General features: G+C 45.2%; 1 protein-coding gene across 1 annotated transcript in view; it reads right to left on the bottom strand.

Annotated features, from left to right (window-relative positions):
• Positions 1-21,536, bottom strand: part of RNF213 (ring finger protein 213) — a 194,263-nt gene that overhangs the window by 133,198 nt on the left and 39,529 nt on the right. Inside the window, 7 exon segments of the mRNA XM_033962240.1 lie at positions 44-202; positions 951-1,089; positions 5,777-5,832; positions 8,339-8,534; positions 13,657-13,869; positions 17,892-18,142; positions 20,504-20,793. Coding sequence (XP_033818131.1) covers positions 44-202; positions 951-1,089; positions 5,777-5,832; positions 8,339-8,534; positions 13,657-13,869; positions 17,892-18,142; positions 20,504-20,793 — 1,304 coding nt within the window.

Below are 21,536 nucleotides of genomic sequence, written 5' to 3'. Positions count from 1 at the left end.
ACTGCCGTGAGATTCTCCTTATATGTTGTGTTTTCCTACTCACCTGAAGCTCATTGTTAAGACTGAAATGCACTGCATAAACTGGTAATTTGATTTGGAGAACTCTTCGAAACCAGTCTTTCGTAGCTTTCAAGGACTTCTGCTCTTCCTCCGTCAATGGCACCTTCTGCTCCACTTCCTTTCCAAGTAGCTCTTTCACGATCTGAAGTTGCACAAAGAGAGAGAAAATGAGGATTGAAGAGGGAAGCAGGGGTGTCATAGTCCCTCCTCGAGGGCCGCAAGCCAGTTGGGTTTTTAGGATTTCCACAATGAATATGCATGAGATCTATTAGCATACAATGAAAGCAGTGCATGCAAATAGATCTCATGCATGTTCATTGGGGAAATCCTGAAAACCTGACTGGATTGCGGCCCTCGAGGAGGGATTTTAACACCTATGCATTAGAGGAAGCGTGTGTGGACACAGAACAACTGGGTAGCGACCACAGCATCAGACCCTGGTGTCGGTACAATACAGACAACTAAAAAGAGACAAGACGTCCATCCCTACTCCCTATATCTGCATTGCTAAAGCTTTGGTTCTTGGTCTGCTTTGGATTGGCTAATTACCAGAAGAGGAAGAATATAAGGTTTTAAACTGAACTAAATCTCTCAGCTTTCAGACCAAAGTTCAACGGACATTGGATAAAGTCAAGACTGGAGAAAAAGCTACAGGTCTTGACTGACAGCGAACATGACTCAGCAACAACATCTGGAAGGTCAAGCATCACCACTGCTTTCCATGTTAGTCAAATCATGAGTTCTCTAGGAATGATACCACATGATCTCTCTCAGAGAGAGTTAAAATTACAAAACAGTTTCACTTACTTTTCTGCTTACATGCCACTTAACCTTCAAAGAGGTCAGGGTGTTTGGGGATGGGGGGGAATTATCTTCCTGCAGGTACTCACCGAGCTCGCCTTTACAACTATCTCAGCAGACAGGGCTGGTACTTCATATAAATTCAATGAAGTCATCTTCCCGCAGATCACCTCGTGAAGTTTAGAGCTGATGCTTAAACAAAACTTTAGAGACTCCATCTGAAGAGCTCTGAAAAATCAGAAAGTGAAAATATCAAATCCACTGAAAGAACAAGGCAGGAGGAGTGAGGCAGACTGGGGCAAGGCAGGAGGAAGCTTTAAAGAAATAAAAAGAAAAAAAAAACCCACCCACAACTTATATGAAAGGTAATGATCAATAATTTTAAAAAAGGAAGAAGCAAAGCCACCCTTCATGTTCCAAATTATGACCATACAATCCACAACAAAATGTTGACTTGGGTTCAACTGAACGTCTCAGAATGTCAATCCCGAGCTTCCAAGTTTACGTCATGTATTGTATTTCTGTTTATATCTATCTAGTCATTTTTATTATTGTTTTATGTTACATTGTATCTGCTCTACACCATCTTGGGTGAATCAATCACTAAGTAACTAAAGGCTCTTCATAACCCTTAGAAGCAACCCCTAAGTCAGCCATCACAGACTAAATGAATACAGTATTTCTGAAGAAGATTCTGATGCCGTGTCAGAGGTCAGTGAGTTCTGAATGTGTAGGAAACCTGTACTTGGAGAGCTCTTTCTAGGGTCATCACTGGAGCAGGTTAAACAGGTGAATTTAATAAAGAGAACCTGTTACACGAAAGGTGCCAAGCAGTGCATTTTTTTCTGGTAAAATAAGTCTCGGTACTCAAACGCCAGGAGTTGAGCGATGACTGAGAGACCTGCCCCACAAAAGCCAAAATCCCCGGCAACCAGCCACAGAAACTATGAAAAGGCCGAACTGGTGCTCAGAGCCTGGAATCTCATTAAAACTTGAGGCCATGGGTCAGTTTTAGTAAGCAACGGAAAAGTTGCTGGTTCTCATAGAGGAAGACAAGCATTGAGACTGAAGAGGAAGAAGAGGTTGAAATCTGACGGCCCCTCCTTCCATCTATTAACTCTACTACCTCTCCAGGAGCTGTTATTTATCAACCCCTTGATAAGTCATTTCTTCCTGTCTCACTGACCGATTCCTGGCCTTCCTCCTTTCTCAAATCAACCTCCCCTTCCCTCATTCTTGAGGATTTTCACATTCATGCTAATGACCCCTCTAAGGGCTAGATGCACAAAACACGGCCATTAAGACAATGTGAATCACTGTTGGCCAACTTTAGAACAGCGATTGATGCACCATACAACCTACAACAAAATGTTCACTTGATGGGTTCAACTGAATGTCTCAAAATTTCAATCCTGAGCTTCCAAATTATTTCCATGGAGGTTCATGGTAATCCCTGTCCGATCAGTCGCTCTTAGAGCAACTGACACATGTGCAAAGCCGGTTTGGGGAAGCCCCTCAGCTGTTGGGGCTTTTTTCATTTTTAATAGCACAGATATTGTGCATGTGTCACACACGCAAAAGATCTACCCCATTAAAAAAATAAAATAAAATGCCATGCCAGCCTCCCCCAAGACCTCCTCAACAAACCAATACTGGGAGACACCCCCTCCCCCACAGCAGTGAAAATGGTAGGAGGGATGAACTACCTCCTGCCATCAGATGCTCCCCCTGAACCTCCCCCCCCCAACCGTACCTTTCTGAGAAGTTGAGGAGGGATGCTTGGTTCCTACTGCTCTGAGGTCCGCCAGTCCAAAATGGCGGGCCTTCCCCTCCCTGGTGCTTCATGTGATGCATGGAAAGGGCCCTGATTAGCTCAGACACCCAAGGCCCCTCCCTCTGTATTCCGGTTTAGCAATGATCATTAGATTAGCAGAGGCTTTAGTGCATATAGCCCCAAGTTTCTCATTTTATTATCCAAATTCAATCTTCTGCTGTGCTCCACTAACTCCTAACTCACCAGCTTCATCTTATCTTCTATAATTCTCCACCTCGGTTTTTCCTCTCTGACCACCATTTGATAACTTTCACACGTAATCATCCTCCCCCTCCCCTTCGTCTTGTCTAATTTTCACCAACACATTTTGGAATCTTCAGGCTATTTCACTTCTCCTCTCATCCACTCTGTTATCCAACGAGGCCGTCTCTTCCTGTAATACTTATTCTCTTAGTGTTCTGATCTCTTCCCATGGTTTTTCCTTACCATCTCCACACCAGGCATTTCATCCCTTCTGCCTAGAAGGCTCAACCCCATCTGAAACTTAGCTCATAACCTATACAACAGACTTCTATAATCTGTCCCTTCCTTTCTGATCAAACTACCAAAACCTTATCCACACTAATCACTTCATGCTTAATTTACTGCAAGAGGCTTCTCAAAAATCTCCCACTGAACCATCTCTCTCCCCTTCAATCTGTTCAAAATTCTGCTACACGACTTCTGTTCCACCAGCATCACCACACTCACATCCAGGGCTGTGGAGTCGGTAGATAAATCTTTCGACTCCGACTCCTCTGCATTTAATATGCTAATGATTGAAGGAAGGCAACATATACGCCATTTAAGTCAAGCAGACGCTGCTGCCTTTATCTTTGTTTGCTGATCTTCTGCTGAAGACAGGGCAGTGGGAGGCTCCAGGGCCGGGGGGGGGGGGGGGGGTCACTTAACTAACTTTCTAGTATTAGGTGATATGCAAAATGATGTTCAAGTTCAGCCCTGGGTGGGAGCAAATATGGAGTGCAGACAGGACACCTGAACACACATCAGGCCATAGCACTCGCCCACACTTACATCATTACACTTGTTTACACTCAAATGAACACATTATATCTGAAAGAAAATGAAAACACTTTTTGTACTGTACATAATCCAGATTACAATAATGCGAATGTCACACCTGAACTTCACACTAGAAGAAATACAACTATGCACTGGGCTTTATGCTTACATCAGAGAAGTACTGTATTTATTTGCTCCATAAGATGCACTTTTTCCACCCAAAAAGTGGGTGAAAAAAAAGGGTGCTTCCTATGGAGCAAATACCCAACACCCCCCCCCCCCCCTTGGTCACCTTATTTTAATTTTGGTGCTCTCTCTTGCTGGACGCGGCTGCCTCTTTAGTGGCAGAGCAGCACACAAGGCACCTGCCTAGTTCCACACTGCTTCCATTCTTGGGGGAAGTGGCGTGGCACCAGGCAAGCAGCCTTGTGCGCTGCTCTGCTGCTACAGAAGGGAAGAGGAGGCAGCCACATCAGCCAACCAGGCAGGCAGCCTTGCACGCTGCTCTGCCGCTGGAGACAGCAAGTCCTGCTTCCCACACACTCCTTACGGGCCGGGCGTGAGCAGCAGCCATCGGAACCAGCAGCTGCTGGCAGTCGGCATGGCGGCACAGCCCTGACAAGAGCGAGTGGCTACATTAACAGCAGCAGCAGCGGCTGGTTCCAGCCTCCCACTCGCCTACCTCCCTTCCCCCAAGGCAGTGCCGAACGGCACATCCGGGCCTCAGCTGCCTCTACCGCCGCTCCTCTGACTCCCTTCGCGTTCAGGCAGGACATGGAGGAACAGGCCCGTCAAGCTGCGCCGGAGGAACTATAAGGTACGGGGAGAGGTTGGAGGGGGTACAGGGGTGCCCTGCTTGCTTGCCTCGGGGTAGGGGGTGAGGAGTACAGGAGGAAGGAAATGAAGCTTAACATGGGAAGGGAAAGAGACAGAGCAAAGAAATGCTGAAGGAGGAGAGAGCATAGGGACAAGGACACGGAATAATGCTGAAAAGGGGAGAAATAAAGATGCAGAGATGTGATACTTAATGGCTGGGGAGGAAATGGTATACATGGATAGTGAAGAAGAGAAGAAAGATTACAAGCTTTGGAGGGGCCCTGTCTGCCTGCTTGCTTGTCTTGGGGTGGGGGGCCCTGCCTATCACTAGGCCTGCCTGCCTGCCTTGTACCCTGTCCCTGCCTACCACTAGACCACCAGAAGGGGGACAGGGTGCAGAGCCTGGTAGGGAGAATTTTGGTTCAGAAAGGGGTTTTTTCTTGTTTTCCTCCTCTAAATATAGGGTGCGTCTTATGGTCAGGTGTGTCTTATGGAGCGAAAAATATGGTACTTAATTATGACTATTTGTGAAATGGGACATTTGAACTTGCTGTATTTTTTTATTATAATTTAAATTTATCAGGAGCTGGAGTCGGTACATTTTTATCGACTCCAACTCCTCGACTCCACAGCCCTGCTCACATCGGCCTCTCAAGTCACTTCATCCAGTTCGGACTCCTCTTATTGACTTACAGCGAATTCACTCTGCAGCTCCCCAGCATCTTTCCACTCTTATCACTCCCTACAACCCCATCCCCAGGAACTTTAAGTCTCACGAGCTGCAACCATCTCCTCCACCGTCAACTCCAGACTCCGTTCCTTAAAGCTGAATTCTCTTTTACTGATGAATACAGACACATCATAACATATCCATCAACAGGGGGGGGAGGGGAGAGGATCCTTTTTGATTTGATATTTACCACTACTACTATTTATCATTTCTATAGCGTTGAAAGGCATACGCAACTTTCAATAGACGGTGCCTGCTCAGAAGAGCTTACAATTTAATTTGGACAGACAGGGCATATCAGAGTTGGGGAGCCGAGACTGATTTTCTGGCTTTCTATGTTTTTCAGAATATCCTCAGGGGTGGCAGAAACCAGCATGTTTAAGGCAGATACAGAGGACTGCGAGAGGGGCCTGGAGACTGCAAAGAGCTCCTGGTGACACTGGCACAGGTTACTCGGCCCCTAAGCGCTGCTGTGTTTGCAAGACGGCTTTATCTCCGTGTATTTGAAGGACACAAGGCCCACCCTTAATCACCTGTTCTGGCTATTGTTCATAATGTGTAATGTCTTCTTTAAGAGGGTCTCCACCATCTGCAAAAGTAAACATAAATGTCAAATTCTTGCAACTAGTCTAAAAAAGACACAGACAAAACCCAGCATGCTTTCTTTTTCAAATGCCGGCCACAGCATTTAAATACTTTCTGTGAATTCAGTCCAGCTACATGTGGGAGGAGATGCGCAGAATATCCCTAGCGATAGCAACATACAGCCCTTAGGCCACAGAATCTTATAACAGCCTTTTTCTGTGGGGAAAACATGGTACACTTCTCCCTTCGTATTCATGGTTCCGATTATTCACGGTTTTTAGCTTGCTGGCTCCTCCCTCCAAATTACATCAGCTTCATAGAGAAATCGCTGATTCCAAGCATTTATAGAGAAAATCACTGATTCCCAGCACTTTCTCCATGGTGTTTTGCCTCTCCTCAGGAACAGGCCAGATCTCCCACCTTGTTATTCGCGGTTTCACCATATTCACGATGGTTTTTAATAGTAAACAGCGAATAACATGAAAAAGTTATTCGCAGTTTTTCTGTATACACGGGTCTGTTAATCCCCTATCACAGCGAATACGGAGGGAGAAGTGTAATACTAACCCCTAATGGCACAAGGATAGCAATGTGCAGTCAATATTCACAGCTCCTACTAGGGCCTGTTAACTTTTAGTGCACTATCTGACTCATGCAACTGAAAAACTACCACTGGCCACCCTGGTGATATCTAGGTGGTGCCACAGCAGTCCACGGATGGAGCCAGGAGTTACTTGATGATATTTAGGTTGATGAATGGGTTGGTAACTAGAAAACGTTAACGCAGCAAAAAGGCTGAACTTTAGTGGGGTAAATATCCAGTTACCAGTCTGAATATTGCCCGTTACCCAGGTAAATACCAGCCACTGCATTTTACTCAGAAAAATGAAAAAATACATGTACGATTGGCTTGTAGCCACACAAGCAGCAAAACTAGACTACCAATTCTCCAATTTACTGATAACGACCCCAGACTACAAATCATTCAGAAAAGAAATAAAAAACAAGAAATCCTTGAAGGCAAACTAACACCGCAAGACTCGTCCCAATTCTCTGAAGCAACTTGCTCTACTCTTCAATTCCTCTGGAAATGGCCAGACAACTCCTTTTGTAATCTGCCTTGGACCACAAGGTAATGGCGGAATATAAATCAGTAAAGTAATGTAAAAGAGAAAAAAAAATACAATAATCAAAATAAAATTACCAATTTTAAATCAAACAGCAACATAAACTATCTAATTTTGTAACCTGTTCCAAGTTCTCCTGGGACTTGTAAATAAATTAATTCATAAGTCAGGGATATGATAGGAACCTCGGCTCTGTATATTTAGTACCATTTGGGATTGTAACCCTGAGGAATGGAGCCTTCAGAAATGGAGCTTACAAGCCAAGTTTTATCCCCTTAATTTTTTGAATTGAGGAAACTGCAGTTGTGAATGAAAAAAAAAGATCGCTCCTGCCCCGGTTCATCGGTAGACCACTAGGGGGTTCAAGGTAGGCTTTCTAGAGCAGTGTTCTTCAACCACCGGTCCACGGACCAGTGCCGGTCCACAGAACTTTCCTGCCGGTCCACAGGGCCAGAACGTGCATCAGGCCCAAAACAGTGTTCTTCAACCACCGGTCCACGGTGCGATCGATGCGGCGTTATCTTCGAGCCAGCTCCCTCTTCCTCACTGATTCAGTGCACAAAGCCACAGGCAGTGGCTCCTACGGGCATCCTGCGCCTGAACCGGAAGCCTTCTCTCTGACGTCAGAGGGAAGGCTTCCAGATGAGGCATGGGACGTGTAAGGTGCAATTAGTACTATTAAGGGGGCCAGGTCTGGGGTGGAGATTGGGTAGAGATGGGCGGGGTCTGGCCCACGACTTAGCCCAGTGTTCTTAAACCGCCGGTCCACAGAATAATTCTTTTATTTCTGTCGGTCCATAGGTGTAAAAAGGTTGAAAAACACTGGCATAGAGGTCTGGGAGATAGGATAGTTCATAATTGGCTTGGACAGGAGGTGGGAGGGATCCCTCTTGTCCTGGCTCACCACTGGACTACCAGGGCTTAGGGTGGGCCCGGGAAGGCCTGCTATAGGTCCTGGAGGGGGTGGGTGGGCGCCGACTCGAATATAAACCGACATCCCCATTTTTAAGCCTTTTTTTTTGGTTCAAAAATCTCGGTTTATAGTCAAGTATGTATATGCGAAAACAGCCTTCCACACCACATGGGAACCTTAGCAAAGTTTTTATATTTTGATCTTATCATCAAGATAGTGCCAGATCAGTCAGCAGCAAGTCTCATTATCCAGAAAAAGCTGCTGCACTAGCCCGGGTGGGAGCCACACTCTCCCAGATAAATACTGACGAATTAGTGACCTCTCTGCTTTTAATTTAAAAGGACAGAATTTATTCTGGAGTCAACGACAGTAGCCTAAACCTTCCAAAAATACATAAGCAGAATGTCTCTCTGTGGCTCTCCTGTGACCCAGTTAAAAGACATCTAGACACTGGCTCTATGAAGACAAACCTCATAATCACTGTAGCTCACGGCACTTTCTTGCAGCCTGTAGTAAGTTCCCAGAAGAACGTCTGGTAAATCCATGGGCATTTCTGTCACGAAATCTGCAAGGTGCTGCTGGGGTACCAAAGAGAACCAGGACCGGACCAAAGTTCTGTCCATTTCCAGTAGGTATTTCTTGCTTTTCATAAGTGAAAAGACACTGCTGAAAGAAGAAAACCAGACAAGCTCAGAGATAAAATCGTCATCATTCTCTCAGTCTTCGAGATCTGTAACAGCACCTCCCATTGGCTCAGTAAAGATATGACAACTCGATGGCACATTTTGGAGTTCACCCTGCAACCTACCAGTCAAAACTGTATTGCAAAGCACAAAAGCAATTACCCTCCCCAAGCTTTAGAATTTCATTTCTCTGGTAGTCATTCTTGCCTCCTTAGCAGTCAATTCAACAAATTTGCCTTTCCAAAAGTAAAATTCTCCCACCAATATTTAAACACCGAGGTTAGCGCTGGATTTAAACACATCTATACTTAAATATTTAGTGCCGGATGATCCATACATCAGCGCTGTCCAGTCTGACCAGTGGAAGTTATCTACGTATATTAATATCCAGTACTAATATCCAGAAGGATTATTTTTATATCCAGGTATCAGCATTGAATATTACATGAATGCTGGTGAAAATCTAAGTATGGCCCCAAAGAGCTACAACATCTAGGCAGCTGTTGTTCTTGGATAGAAAACTTCCATGGAATATCAGACCCTCTTGCATTAATTTTTCAGGTTATTAGGAGTAACAGCTCTTACTAATTAATTTTGCTGTATAAGCTTAATAATCTCCTCTTAAGCATTAGCTACAGTTGAACCATCCTCTAAGGAGGGGACGAGCAAAGCGACCTTCAACACAGCGGATCCTTTATTGCAGTGTTTCTCAACATGTGGTACACCGCCGAAGATATTGCCTGACCACTGAAGCCACCAGCAGAGATCCCTCCTTCCTGCCCACCCCCTCCATCGAAGCCAACCCAGAGGGTTTCCCTCCAATGTCAGAAGAAAGCCTTTCGGATCAGCGGAGGAGGGGATGTTTCCCAGTTACCTCCTTTGGCCTTCAGGGGCACTCGTTGCAGGGACACACAGGCAACAGTTCACATCCTGCACATAGGTGACTCAGAAACCTCCTCTCCGACGTCAGAGGGAAGACTTATGGGTACAGCTTGTAACGTCCCTGCAATGAGTGCCGCTGAAGGCAGAAGGAGGGAATGCAGCTCGTGCAAGTAAGGGAGAGAGAGGACATGATCTGGGACAAAGGGAGAAAGGAGGGAGGAACGAGTGTGATTTTGGGACAAAGGCTGGAAGGCAGGGATGGAGTGCACAAACTTGGGATAACAGAAGGAAGGGAGGAAGGGGGTACTAACTTAGGACATAGGAGGGAAGGAATAGAAAGGGAGAATTGTTGGGAATGAGTGTGTGAGTGAGAGTGAGAGGGAAAGAGATGGTGCATATGGTGGAAGGAAGAAAGAGGAAAATTGGGCATAGAGAGAGAAAAGAGGTAGAGATGCATGGGGAATAGAAGGTTGAGAGGGAGAAATGTTGGATATGGTGGTGGAGAGGGAACAGAGGAATAGATTGAAAGGGGATGCAAGGGGGAGGAATGTTGGACATAGTGATGGAAGAAGAAATGTGGCATTGTGCTGAAGAGGAGAAATGGACAGGGGGCTGGTGGGCAGTGGTGAAAAATGCTGCACATGCTCCAGGGGATGAGAGCAGGAGAAATGCTGGATGTGGGATTAGAGGGGGTGGGAGAGTTGTCTGGATCTCTCAAGACAGATGGAGAGAGACGGAGAGCTAGCGAGACATGTTGCCAATGGGGGTGGAAGAGAGAGGAAGAAAGTTGGACTCATGGAGAGACAGACAGAGATGTTAGTTGGGGTAGGGAATGAAGTCCGGAGGACAGGAAGTGTGCAAGAGGCAGAAAGAAAGAAATATTGGCTGCACAGTCAGAAGGAAGTGCAACCAAAGACTCATGAAATCACTAGACAGCAAAGTAGGAAAAATGATTTTATTTTCAATTTAGTGATCGAAATGTGTTAGTTTTGAGAATTTATATTTGCTGTCTATATTTTACACTATATTTGTCTATTTTTCTATAGTAGTTACTGAGGTGACATTGCATATTCTAAAGTCATCTGCCTTAACCTCTTCGAAAAAAAAAAAGAATAATGATTAACATTTTCTCTGCATACAGTGTGCTTTGTGTTTTTTAATTTTGTGGTTACCATTATGAATTAATAAGATTATATTGTGTATATGAAAAATGGATGGAAGAAATTGCATTCAAATTAGTGCTATTATTATGGGGTTGGGGTCAGGGGCAGAACCTAGGCAGGAGTACTCGGTTGATATTTGTTAGACTTAGGGGGTACTTGGCTTGACAAGGTTGAGAAACACTGCTTTATTGTATGACCAGCGCATCATACGATTGATTCCAAGCATAGAGAAAACTGTTGGGTACATAATGGTCACACGATGCCCAGTTCATGCAGGCAATCGTTGTCCTTGGTGTTTTCTTTTAAACATTTGGGGTCTTGATTGATGACACTTTGACCCTCTCAACTCATGTGGATAGTCTAGTTAAGCAGGGTTATATTACACTGTGGAAGTTTTATACTTTGCGAGAACTGGATTGATATGTTTGTTATTTATGACTCAATTGGATTAAGCAAATGCAGTGCTAGCAGGGCTTACAGGGAGAAATGTTCACAAGTTGAGGAACATGCAAAACACAGTGATTTGGATGTTGAGTGGGGTGGGTTGTTATCAATGTTACCCCTCATTATATTAATCATTGGTTGCCAGTATATCATATGTTTTAAGATTTTGGTCATGACCTATAAATTAATTTACACTAGGCAGCTGGTAACAGTGAGCAAATTGATTAAGCCTTATGTGTCAACATGGGTTTTAGTCAAGTTTGGCTTTGTTGCTCCAGATTCCAACAGGTCAAAATAGACAATTGCTCTTTGCACAGATCCTCTGACAAAGAATTCCACTATGCAGGGGTCAAACAAAACCAACGCTCCCTTGCGCATTGCTTCCAATCTTTGTTCTGTTTTAGGAAATGGTTGAAGGCTCACTTTTTCAAATTAGGCTTTTGGGGTCTCTCTACCTGAAAGTCCGCACATGGCGGAAGGGGAAGATCAAAAATATAAAAATGTAATTCAGCCTGTTTTCAAATTTGATTTTGTGGAGCTGGTTCTCTTTTGTGTCTGTCCTTTCGTAAAATGGAGTTCTTTTCTGTTTTTATTCAATATATATATATAAAAAAAAAATCAGATGTATGTATGTTCCAGCATAACTCCAAAATGCATGGAGAGGTTTCAACCAAACTTGGTATACATATCACTTATTATCTGGGAACAAACTGTGGGGGGTGGGAAGGGGGTGACATGTAAAGAATCATTGAAAAAGACAGATATTGCTTTGACCAATTGTATGAAGTTTGGGGAATGATGTCACATTGTGCTGTGCTTTCACTGCTGTAACAATGCCTCCAAGGAAATGTAATGTAATCAAAACTACATCTAGAGCTTCAGAGACAGTCCAGAATCATAAGGCCCGACTACAGGATATAATAAAGACAGCTGCTACATTTAGAGCTTCCGAGTCAGTACAGCAGCATGAGGCCTGACTAAAGGATATGAAAGATAATCTAATCTAATCCTTAGATTTGTATACCGCATCATCTCCACGTTTGTAGAGCTTGACACGGTTTACAGTAGGACAAATAGGAAGGAACTACAATAGAGGGTTAGAGGTAGAAGTGTGAAGAAAATTTAGAGGAGTTGGGATGCCAAGATAAGAGTTTCCTTGATTCCTAAGTTGGAGGGAGACTTACATTTTTTGAGAAAAGCCAGGTTTTCAGATGTTTGCAGAAAACTTGGAGAGAGCTCAAGTTCCGAAGAGGGGAGGTAAGGTTGTTCCAGAGCTCAGTGATTTTGAAGTGGAGGGAGGTCCCTAGCTTTCCTGTGTGGGAAATGCCTTTTAGCAAGGGGAAGGATAGTTTTAATTTGTGGGAGGATCTGGTGGTATTAGGGTTTGAGGATAAGTGTCTAATCCATAGTTTTTGGGCTCACTGAGACAGAGAGGGCCATTCTTGCTGCTGAGATTGGGATATCCGGGCAACGCCGGGTGATCAGCTAGTTTTTATATATATTTTTACTTGTAAATGCTGGGTTTGCCTTGGCAGTTAAGACACAGTGGTTAGAACTACAGTCTCAGCACTCTGAGGTTGTGGGTTCAAATCCACATTGCTCCTTGTGATCCTGGGCAAGTCACTTAATCCCCCCACTGCCCCAGGTACATTAGAAAGATTGTGAGCCCACCAGGACAGACAAGGAAAAATACTTGAGTACTTGAATGAAAGGGAAAGGTATTGGGAGTTGTCTACCACCTTTTTGTAGTTTCACAGCCACACTTATGAAGTGGTTTACATACAGGTACTTCAAGCATTTTCCGTCTGTCCGTCCCCATGGGCTCACACTCTGATCTAATGTACCTGGGGCAGTGTAGGATTAAGTGACTTGTCCAGGGTCACAAGCAGCAGCTGAGGCTGTAGCTCAAACCACTAGGCCACATTTTCCTCCAAGAACAATAAAGCTGAAAACTGTATAATTTAATTTTTGGCACCTTGCTGTTGACTGTTTTTTAGATACTAGAGAGTTTTGGCCATAAAAAAAGCTCCAAAATACTCTAACCCCCTGTTTTACTAAGGTGCGCTATGCGCTAATCAAATTAGCACATGCTAATCGGTTAGTGCGCTTTAGTAAAACAGGGCCTAAATATTGTACAATGTTGAAGTCGCTGTCAATTATTTTTTCTTAATAGAATTATTTTCTCTGAACAGAAAAGATTCTCGGATATTTTCATAGTGAGAGTAAGGGGGGGGGAAGGGTACTCACAGCCCTGGATCTCAGACCCCAGGTGGCCGATTTACATGTCCTCGGCCTATCTACAACTATTTAATGTGCTTAATAGACTCTCTTGCTGAATATTGCTTTGAAATGGTTTACAAAACCGCAAGATACAACCACAGAACCAAATAGTAGGTTCCAAAGCCTGAATCTCCCAATGGATAGAATAAACTCACCCTTCAAAATCAATCGGCAAACAGAACTACAGCAAAGGACTCAAGATTCTCCCCCTCCCCAAAAAGGCATAAAATAATTTAACCAACCAACACTATCAAACATTTCCTACTGCTGACTAAAATTAAAAACTGTACGAGAACAAGAGGTGGGAGACCAGAATTACCTGAATTGGACACTTACTCTCGATAAAAATACTTCTTTCGAATATCACTGAAAGGGAGTCCCAGTAGCCCATTCCAGCTGTCTTCGGGTTTAAGGGAAGTCCCCAGTGATGAAGCGTTGTCGGGACTGGAGGCTGCAGAAAATTCATGTAGTAAAGGAATGACGAGCAACCAGTTGAGACAGTCTTCATCGATGCACCTCTGGCACAAATGCGTCAGATATTGCTCTATTCTGTAATGGGAAGAGAATGGCACAGGAAGTCAGTCAGGGAGAGCAGGTCTGCAGATTCCTGCCCTCCCATCTCCCCATTTAATGCAACACAATTACTTAATTACAAAAATGCTGCGAGAAAGGCAGTTTTAGAAAACTGCTTAAGACACAATTATTTGTAGACACCTTTTTCTAAACAATAACTTTTTCAGTGATGCTGGTTCAAAAAATTTTTAAGACTCTTTGTATAAACTTTTTGTTTTATTCTATAGATGGTTCTCTGAGGATTATTTGTTTGTCCGATTATGTTTTTTTACAATTTTATGTATGTAAAATTATGTAAACCGTTTAGTTTTAAAGGGTATAGAAATTTTAAAAATAAATAAGCAGAGAGATTCCACAAGATACAAGTGCAGTAAGGAACGATCCTGACGAGGTGAGTCGAAACTCCGATTCTAAGTCCAAAATAAGTGCCCCCATTGCAAACAATTCTCTAGGAGTCACACTACCCCAGGTGGGAAACTCCCCACAGGGACTTAGCAATCACGGGATATGGAGGGCTATGTATGTTAATGCACACAGTTTAGGCAATAAGATTCTAGAATTAGAGACCGAAATAATGAATGCCGACCTTGACGTGGTGGCAATATCCAAAACTTGGTTCACAGACTCTCATGGGTGGGATATGGCTATACCGGGATACAACTTATTTCGTCAGGACAGAGAGGGAAAGTCAGGGGGAAGGGTGGCACTATACATTAAAGAAGACATCAAAACTACCAGAATCACAGATGTCAAGTACACCGGGGAATCCCTCTGGGTGAACCTGGCCAGAGGCAGGAAAAAATGCCTGTATCTTGGTGTAGTATATAAACCTCCAAGACAACTGGAAGACAAAGACTCCAAATTAATTGAAGACATAGAGAATATCACTCTACGGGGAGACGCTGTTCTGCTAGGGGACTTCAACATGCCTGACGCAGATTGGAACTCATACTCAGCAACAACCAGCGGCAGCAGGAGACTGTTAACATCCATAAAGGGAGCACGACTCAAACAAATGGTATTGGAACCCACTAGGGCCCAGGCAATCCTGGACCTGGTACTCACCAACGGGGATAGCGTCTCGAAGGTCTCGGTAGGAGATACACTAGCCTCCAGCGACCACAACATGGTGTGGTTCTACCTCAGGAAAGGTTTCCCTAGATCAAACACAAAAACAAAAGTACTCAACTTCCAAGGCACTGACTTCGAACGCATGGGAGATTTCGTCCACTGGACACTGCAGAACCAAGCTACGACCGATGATGTGGAAGCTATGTGGTCATCCCTGAAATCTACCATACATGAAGCAACAAGCCTCTACATTAAATCAGTACACAAACGGCGGAGAAACAACAAACCCCAATGGTACTCTGCAGAAATCTCGCACCTCGTCAAGGAGAAGAAAAAAGCATTTATTTCCTACAAACGAACGGAGACTAGGGAAGCTAAACTAGAACATAGGGCGAGGTCTGCAGCGGTTAAAATGGCAGTCAGGGAGGCCAAACTTCGAGTGGAAGAGACTCTGGCAAAGAACATGAAGAAAGGGGACAAATCCTTCTTCAGGTACATTAGTGATAGGAAAAAGAACACAGACGGGATAGTATGCCTTAGAAAACCAGATGGGAACTGCGCAGAATCAGATTCCGATAAAGCAGAACTACTGAATGAATACTTCTGCTCGGTCTTCACCTGCACGGTCCGCAGTTGCAGGCAAGGCCCAGCGTGGAAGACCCATTTCAGAATTTCGAGTTCACACCTGGCGACATCTACTACGAACTGGCAAGACTCAAGGTGAACAAAGCCATGGGACCGGACAATCTACACCCCAGGGTGCTCAGTGAGCTGCGTGATGTCCTGGCAGAACCGCTATCAGGACTCTTCAATTTCTCCCTAAGTTCGGGGAGAGTCCCCATAGACTGGAAAACAGCTTACGTCGTTCCACTGCACAAAAAGGGTTGCAGGGCAGAGGCTGCAAACTACAGACCGGTGAGTCTCACATCAATAGTATGCAAACTCATGGAAACACTAATCAAACGTAAATTAGACGCAATCTTGGATGAGGAGAATCTACGGGATCCTAGTCAATACAGATTCACCAAGGGTAGGTCCTGCCAATCCAATCTCATCAGCTTCTTTGACTGGGTAACAAAACAGTTAGACTTGGGAGAATCCGTGGACGTCGTATACCTAGACTTCAGCAAATCTTTCGATAGTGTCCCGCATCGCAGGCTGTTGAGCAAGATGAAATCAATGGGGCTGGGAGAAACACTAACTACATGGGTCAATGACTGGCTGAGTGGCAGACTTCAGAGGGTGGTAGTTAACGGTACCCTCTCTAAAACATCGGAGGTGACCAGTGGAGTACCGCAGGGCTCAGTCTTGGGCCCGCTCCTTTTCAACATATTCATAGGTGACCTAATTCAGGGGCTTCAAGGTAAGGTAACGTTATTCGCTGACGACGCCAAACTATGCAATATAGTGAGAGATGGCAATTCACCCAATAGTATGACACAGGACCTACATTTGTTGGAGCTTTGGTCCTCGACCTGGCTGCTGGGCTTCAACGCTAAGAAATGCAAGATCATGCACCTCGGCAGCAGAAATCCGTGCAGAACTTACACCTTGAATGGTGAGACCTTAGCTAGAACTTCAACAGAACGAGAATTGGGAGTGATCATCAGCGCAGACATGAACACTGCTGATCATGTGGAGAAGGCTTCATCTAAGGCAAGACAGTTGTTAGGTTGCATCCGCAGGAGTTTCGTCAGCCGGAAGCCTGAAGTCATAATGCCATTATACAGAACCGTGGTGAGGCCTCATTTGGAATACTGTGTGCAATTCTGGAGGCCACACTACCGAAAAGATGTGCTGAGAGTAGAGTCGGTGCAACGGATGGCCACCAGGATGGTCTCGGGGCTCAAGGATCTATCATACGAGGAAAGGCTGAAAAATTTGCGGCTGTACTCACTCGAGGAACGTAGGGAGAGAGGAGACATGATCGAGACGTTTAAGTATATTACCGGCCATATCGAGATGGAAGAAGAGATTCTCTTTCTCAAAGGACCCTCAGCCACAAGAGGGCATCTGCTCAAACTCAGGGGCGGAAAATTTCATGGAAACACCAGGAAATATTTCTTCAATGAGAGAGTGGTTGATCCTTGGAACGAGCTCCCGGTGCAGGTGATCCGAGGCAAACAGCGTGCAAGAATTTAAGAGCAAATGGGATGCCCATGTGGGATCCCTTAGAGCGTTAAGCCAAGGGAACCTGTCACCAGGAGTGGGATCCCTAGGATAGTAGACTTGGGGGTGGGTCAGTAGAGTGGGCAGACTTGATTGGCTATGGCCTTTATCTGCCGTCATCTTCTATGTTTCTATTATTGTAGACACTTCTTATTCAAGCAATCGGGGTTCATGATTTGTCTGGTGCCCTGGTCTCGTACTGCAGTGAGCTGTCTGACCTCATATGAACATTGAAAGTCCTGTCCTGAACTGGTACCCGAAAGTAGTACCAACCCACTGAGATCTGTCCTCACCTCATCTCCCCTTTGATCACATCATATGAAACACACTTATCATACAACAGTAGCAACTTAGACTACTGACATTGTCAACAGCTCAACCAACATCACATCCAAAAGCCCAAAAACCCAACCCCCCCCCTCCATCCCACCCCAACATGCAGGACCCGAAACCTTTCACTCTGTTTCTGGGTATTTGCCCACAGTAGCAAACTTCTACACTCTACAAAGCTGGGTTCTCAATCATCTCAAGGAGATTTCTGGAGTAGGTCACCAGGTGCCCACAAATAGATGTATTGTATTATTTCACAGCACAAACATGAAGAAGTTCTGCTGGGTTATGTAAGTTGTGTCTCGGGTGTACATGTGCCTGAGATCGGGAGGAAGAGGATGAGGAATAGTTTGATGGATTATATTCCAAACACTTTATTATTCATTATTTCTGGACAGTCCTCTCCAAGCAATCAATGAATTACTCACGGGCAGGTCTTCATGTTCTTGATTTCCTGAAGGCAGGCTCCTTCTTCCGACTTCTCCAGACAGAGGAGCTTACACAGCAGATCCAGCTGCTCCTTAGAGGTTGGAAGGCTGAGGCGTTCACCTACAATAAGCAGAAGAAGCCCCGTGGCCAGCCGGCTTTTCTTCACCACAGTCTCTGCTGCTGCATCAGTGTTCTTGTTCAGAAATGGCTTTGCTAGATTACTCATGGAATTTAAAATCAATTCATTTGCCTATAGAAGAAAGAAGAGAGAGAGAGATAAAAAAGAAAGAAAGCAAAGCTTCACTCACAGGCATACAAAGACCTGAATTATGTGCTGCAAGTGAACAGAACCCGAGAGAAACCTGGTACAGAAGAGGCCATGCAGACGTAGAATGTAATTACCCTCAAGGATTTCCAGTGACTTCTCTCTGATACACGTTAAACATGACGAAGCTTTAAAAAAAGAAGAAAATCTGCACAAACTGGGCAGAAAACAGGAAAAGACAGGGAGAATAGAAACTAAAGTCTTTCGAAGGCAACAACTCCTTAAAGTGCCTTACAGGGACAAAGAGTAAGTTTGTTTGGCAGACTAGATTTGTTAACAGAGCTTGATGGTAGCAAAGACTGACCTTGAGAAAACCGTCTTATTCAAGTGGAGGAGGGTCATGAGTGGAGTTTCGCAGGGGTCGGTGCTTGGACCGCTGCTATTCAACGTATTTTTAAACTAGTGTTTAAGCCCGTTACATTAACGGGTGCTAGTAAAGCCTCCTTCCCTCACATGTCCCCTATTTTCAGCCCCAGCTCCAAACCCATTTTTACCCACCAACCCCAGCCCCCTTCTCCCATCTGTTCCCTTTCAGCCCGAGCACCCTTTTCTCACCAGCATTTCCCTCCCCACTCCACTTCCCTGTCCAGCAGCACCTCTTCCCTGCTCCCCCTGTCTCTTTTCATTGCTCCCCTGGCCCAGTAGCACCTCTTCCCTGCTCCCCCTGTCCCTCTTCATTGCTCCCCCGGCCCAGTAACACCTCTTCCCTGCTCCCCCGTCCCTCTTCCTTGCTCCCCTGGCCCAGTAGCACCTAGTGTTTTAGCCCGTTACATTAACGGGCGCTAGAGTAGATGTCTGTCTGTCTGGGGTTGTTTTTTTTTAATTTGTCTCTCTCTCCTTGGACGCTGTCTGTCATTCTTTCCGTCTGTGTCTCTCCCTGGCCCCCTGTCTATCTTTATTTCTATCTCTAGCCTCTTCCCTCAATCCTGCATGTGCCCTTTTTTTTCTTTCTCCTTCCCACTTCCTTCCAACGCCTGCTCCCCTTGTCCCTCAGACTTCCATTCAGTGTCTCTCTACCCCTTCCTGTGTACTGTTCATCCTATGTCTTGACCCTTCCATTCACTGCCCTCTCTTCTCTTTCCATCCAGTATCTGCCCTCTCTCTTTCTGTTCCATATGGCATGTCCTCCTTCCTTTCCCCCTTCCTTTTTCCCTTGGTCTGGCATACCTTCCTCCTTCCCTCCATGCCCTGCCATCTCTTCTTCCCTCCAAGCCATTCTCTCCCCCTCTGCTCCTTTTCATCCTTGAACTTCATCGGGCAGCAGCATTCACAATTCATTGCTGTTGCCAGCTTCAGGCCTTCCTCTCTGTCGCGTCCTGTCTTCATGAAAACAGGAAGTAGGCAGGACCCGCCAGAGAGGAAGGCCTGAAGCCGGCAAACAGCAGCGAATTGTAAACGCTGCTGCTGCCCGAAGAAGCCAGGCCTTGAAGCACCCAAGGCAGACCGCTTCTCTCCCCTCCCAGCCCAACCTCCACTGACCCTGCTATCTCTCCCTCCCATGCGACCCTCCCAGCGAGATGACCTTAAAACTAACCTCCCTTCAGCGTTGGTGGCCACAGCACGCTAAACAGGTTGCTTCGCGGCTTTCTCCTGCCAGTGAAGTATCACTGATGAGGGGGAAGTATATAACAGTTGGGTCTAAGCAGGAAGAGGAGTAAGGCGCGACCCAATATGAAGTGGTTCACTTTCTGTGCAATCTCTGTGGTCATGGGGGAGAGATGGCAAGAAAACTCGATGCAGTGCCTTTGCAGAATTATGCACAAATTCTCCCAGGAATAAAAGTATCCTATAAGTTACATTTGTGTCTCTGGCATGCAAGTGTGACCATATACACTGGCTCTATGGGTGGCTTTAACTGTTTCCCCCTAGATCAGGGGTAGGGAACTCCGGTCCTCGAGAGCCGGGCTACTGGGCTTGATGGACCCTTGGTCTGACCCAATAAAGCTATTCTTATGTTCTTATGGTTTATGAAAACTTGATGTGCCACTTGCCTTGTGCAGATCACAGCAGTGAGCAAAAATTAGAAGTATACAGTAAAAGTTCCCGATCTATGTGTATTTGTTGGCATCTTTATACATATTTCACAAAAGGCTCCACACATTCAGCAAAGCCTTCTGTAAAATACCAGGGCAACTGAACGATCTGAACCAAAACGTTGCACTTCCTATCTCAACATTCTGTGCAAAATCCAGCTTTCGAAGCCACCCATATAGAAAAGTGGTGAAATTCTTTCCTATTATCTTAACATAACAATTAATTTTAATCCTATAAAAAATGCAAAGTCACCTTGACTGGTCCAAACTGGAGAGATGTCCACTCTACTGGGCGATTCTCGAACACCATTTGCTTTGATGTTACACAGTAAAACTGATTCAGATGGAGGAAGAAATTGTTCAGGGTCTCAGTGTTCCAGGTATCAAAGATGGAAAAGATATTCTCCAGCATAATCTGTCCAGCTATCTCCTTCCCTCGAACAACATCTCTCTTTTTTTCATCCCAACCAATAAGTTTCTTAAACCGTTGCAGAAAGCCACGATCCGGTTTTGCACAAATGATGTCATCATACTGATGCCATTCTAAAGAAAAAAAAAAAAGATAAAAACTACCACTACTAATAATTATAATGCAAACAGTCAGCACAGTTACTTACCGTAACAGGTGTTATCCAGGGACAGCAGGCAGATATTCTCACATGTGGGTGACGTCATCTACGGAGCCCCAGCGCGGACAGCTTTTCAAGCAAACTTGATTGAAGTTTCAAGTTTGCTACACTGCACCACGCATGTGCATGCCTTCGTGCCCACTAGAGGGCGCATCCCACCTCGTGGTCCTCAGTTCCATAACTAGCAAAGAAGCCATCCCCAGGGAGGCGGGCGGGTTGTGAGAATATCTGCCTGCTGTCCCTGGATAACACCTGTTACGGTAAGTAACTGTGCTTTATCCCAGGACAAGCAGGCAGCATATTCTCACATGTGGGTGACCTCCAAGCAAACCAAAAAAGGGCAGGTGGGAGGATGGCAATTTAGGAAAACAGAATACGTAACACCGACTGGCCAAACCGGCCATCGTTTCTGGACAAAGTGTCCAGACAATAGTGGGAGGTGAACGTATGAACCGAAGACCAAGTGGCAGCTTTACATATGTCCTCCATAGGAGTAGATCGGAGGAAAGCAACCGAAGCTGCCATCGCCCGGACCTTATGCCCCGTGACTCGACCCGGGAGCGTAAGACCAGCCTGAGCGTAGCAAAAAGAAATACAAGCAGCCAACCAGTTGGACAAGGTGCGCTTGGAAACAGGGTGTCCTAAACGATTAGGATC

This window comes from Geotrypetes seraphini, chromosome 10 (assembly GCF_902459505.1).
Source record: "Geotrypetes seraphini chromosome 10, aGeoSer1.1, whole genome shotgun sequence".
In the NCBI taxonomy this organism is placed as follows: domain Eukaryota; kingdom Metazoa; phylum Chordata; class Amphibia; order Gymnophiona; family Dermophiidae; genus Geotrypetes; species Geotrypetes seraphini.
Note: the sequence above shows the minus strand (reverse complement) of the source record. Positions and strands in the feature narration are given on the sequence as shown.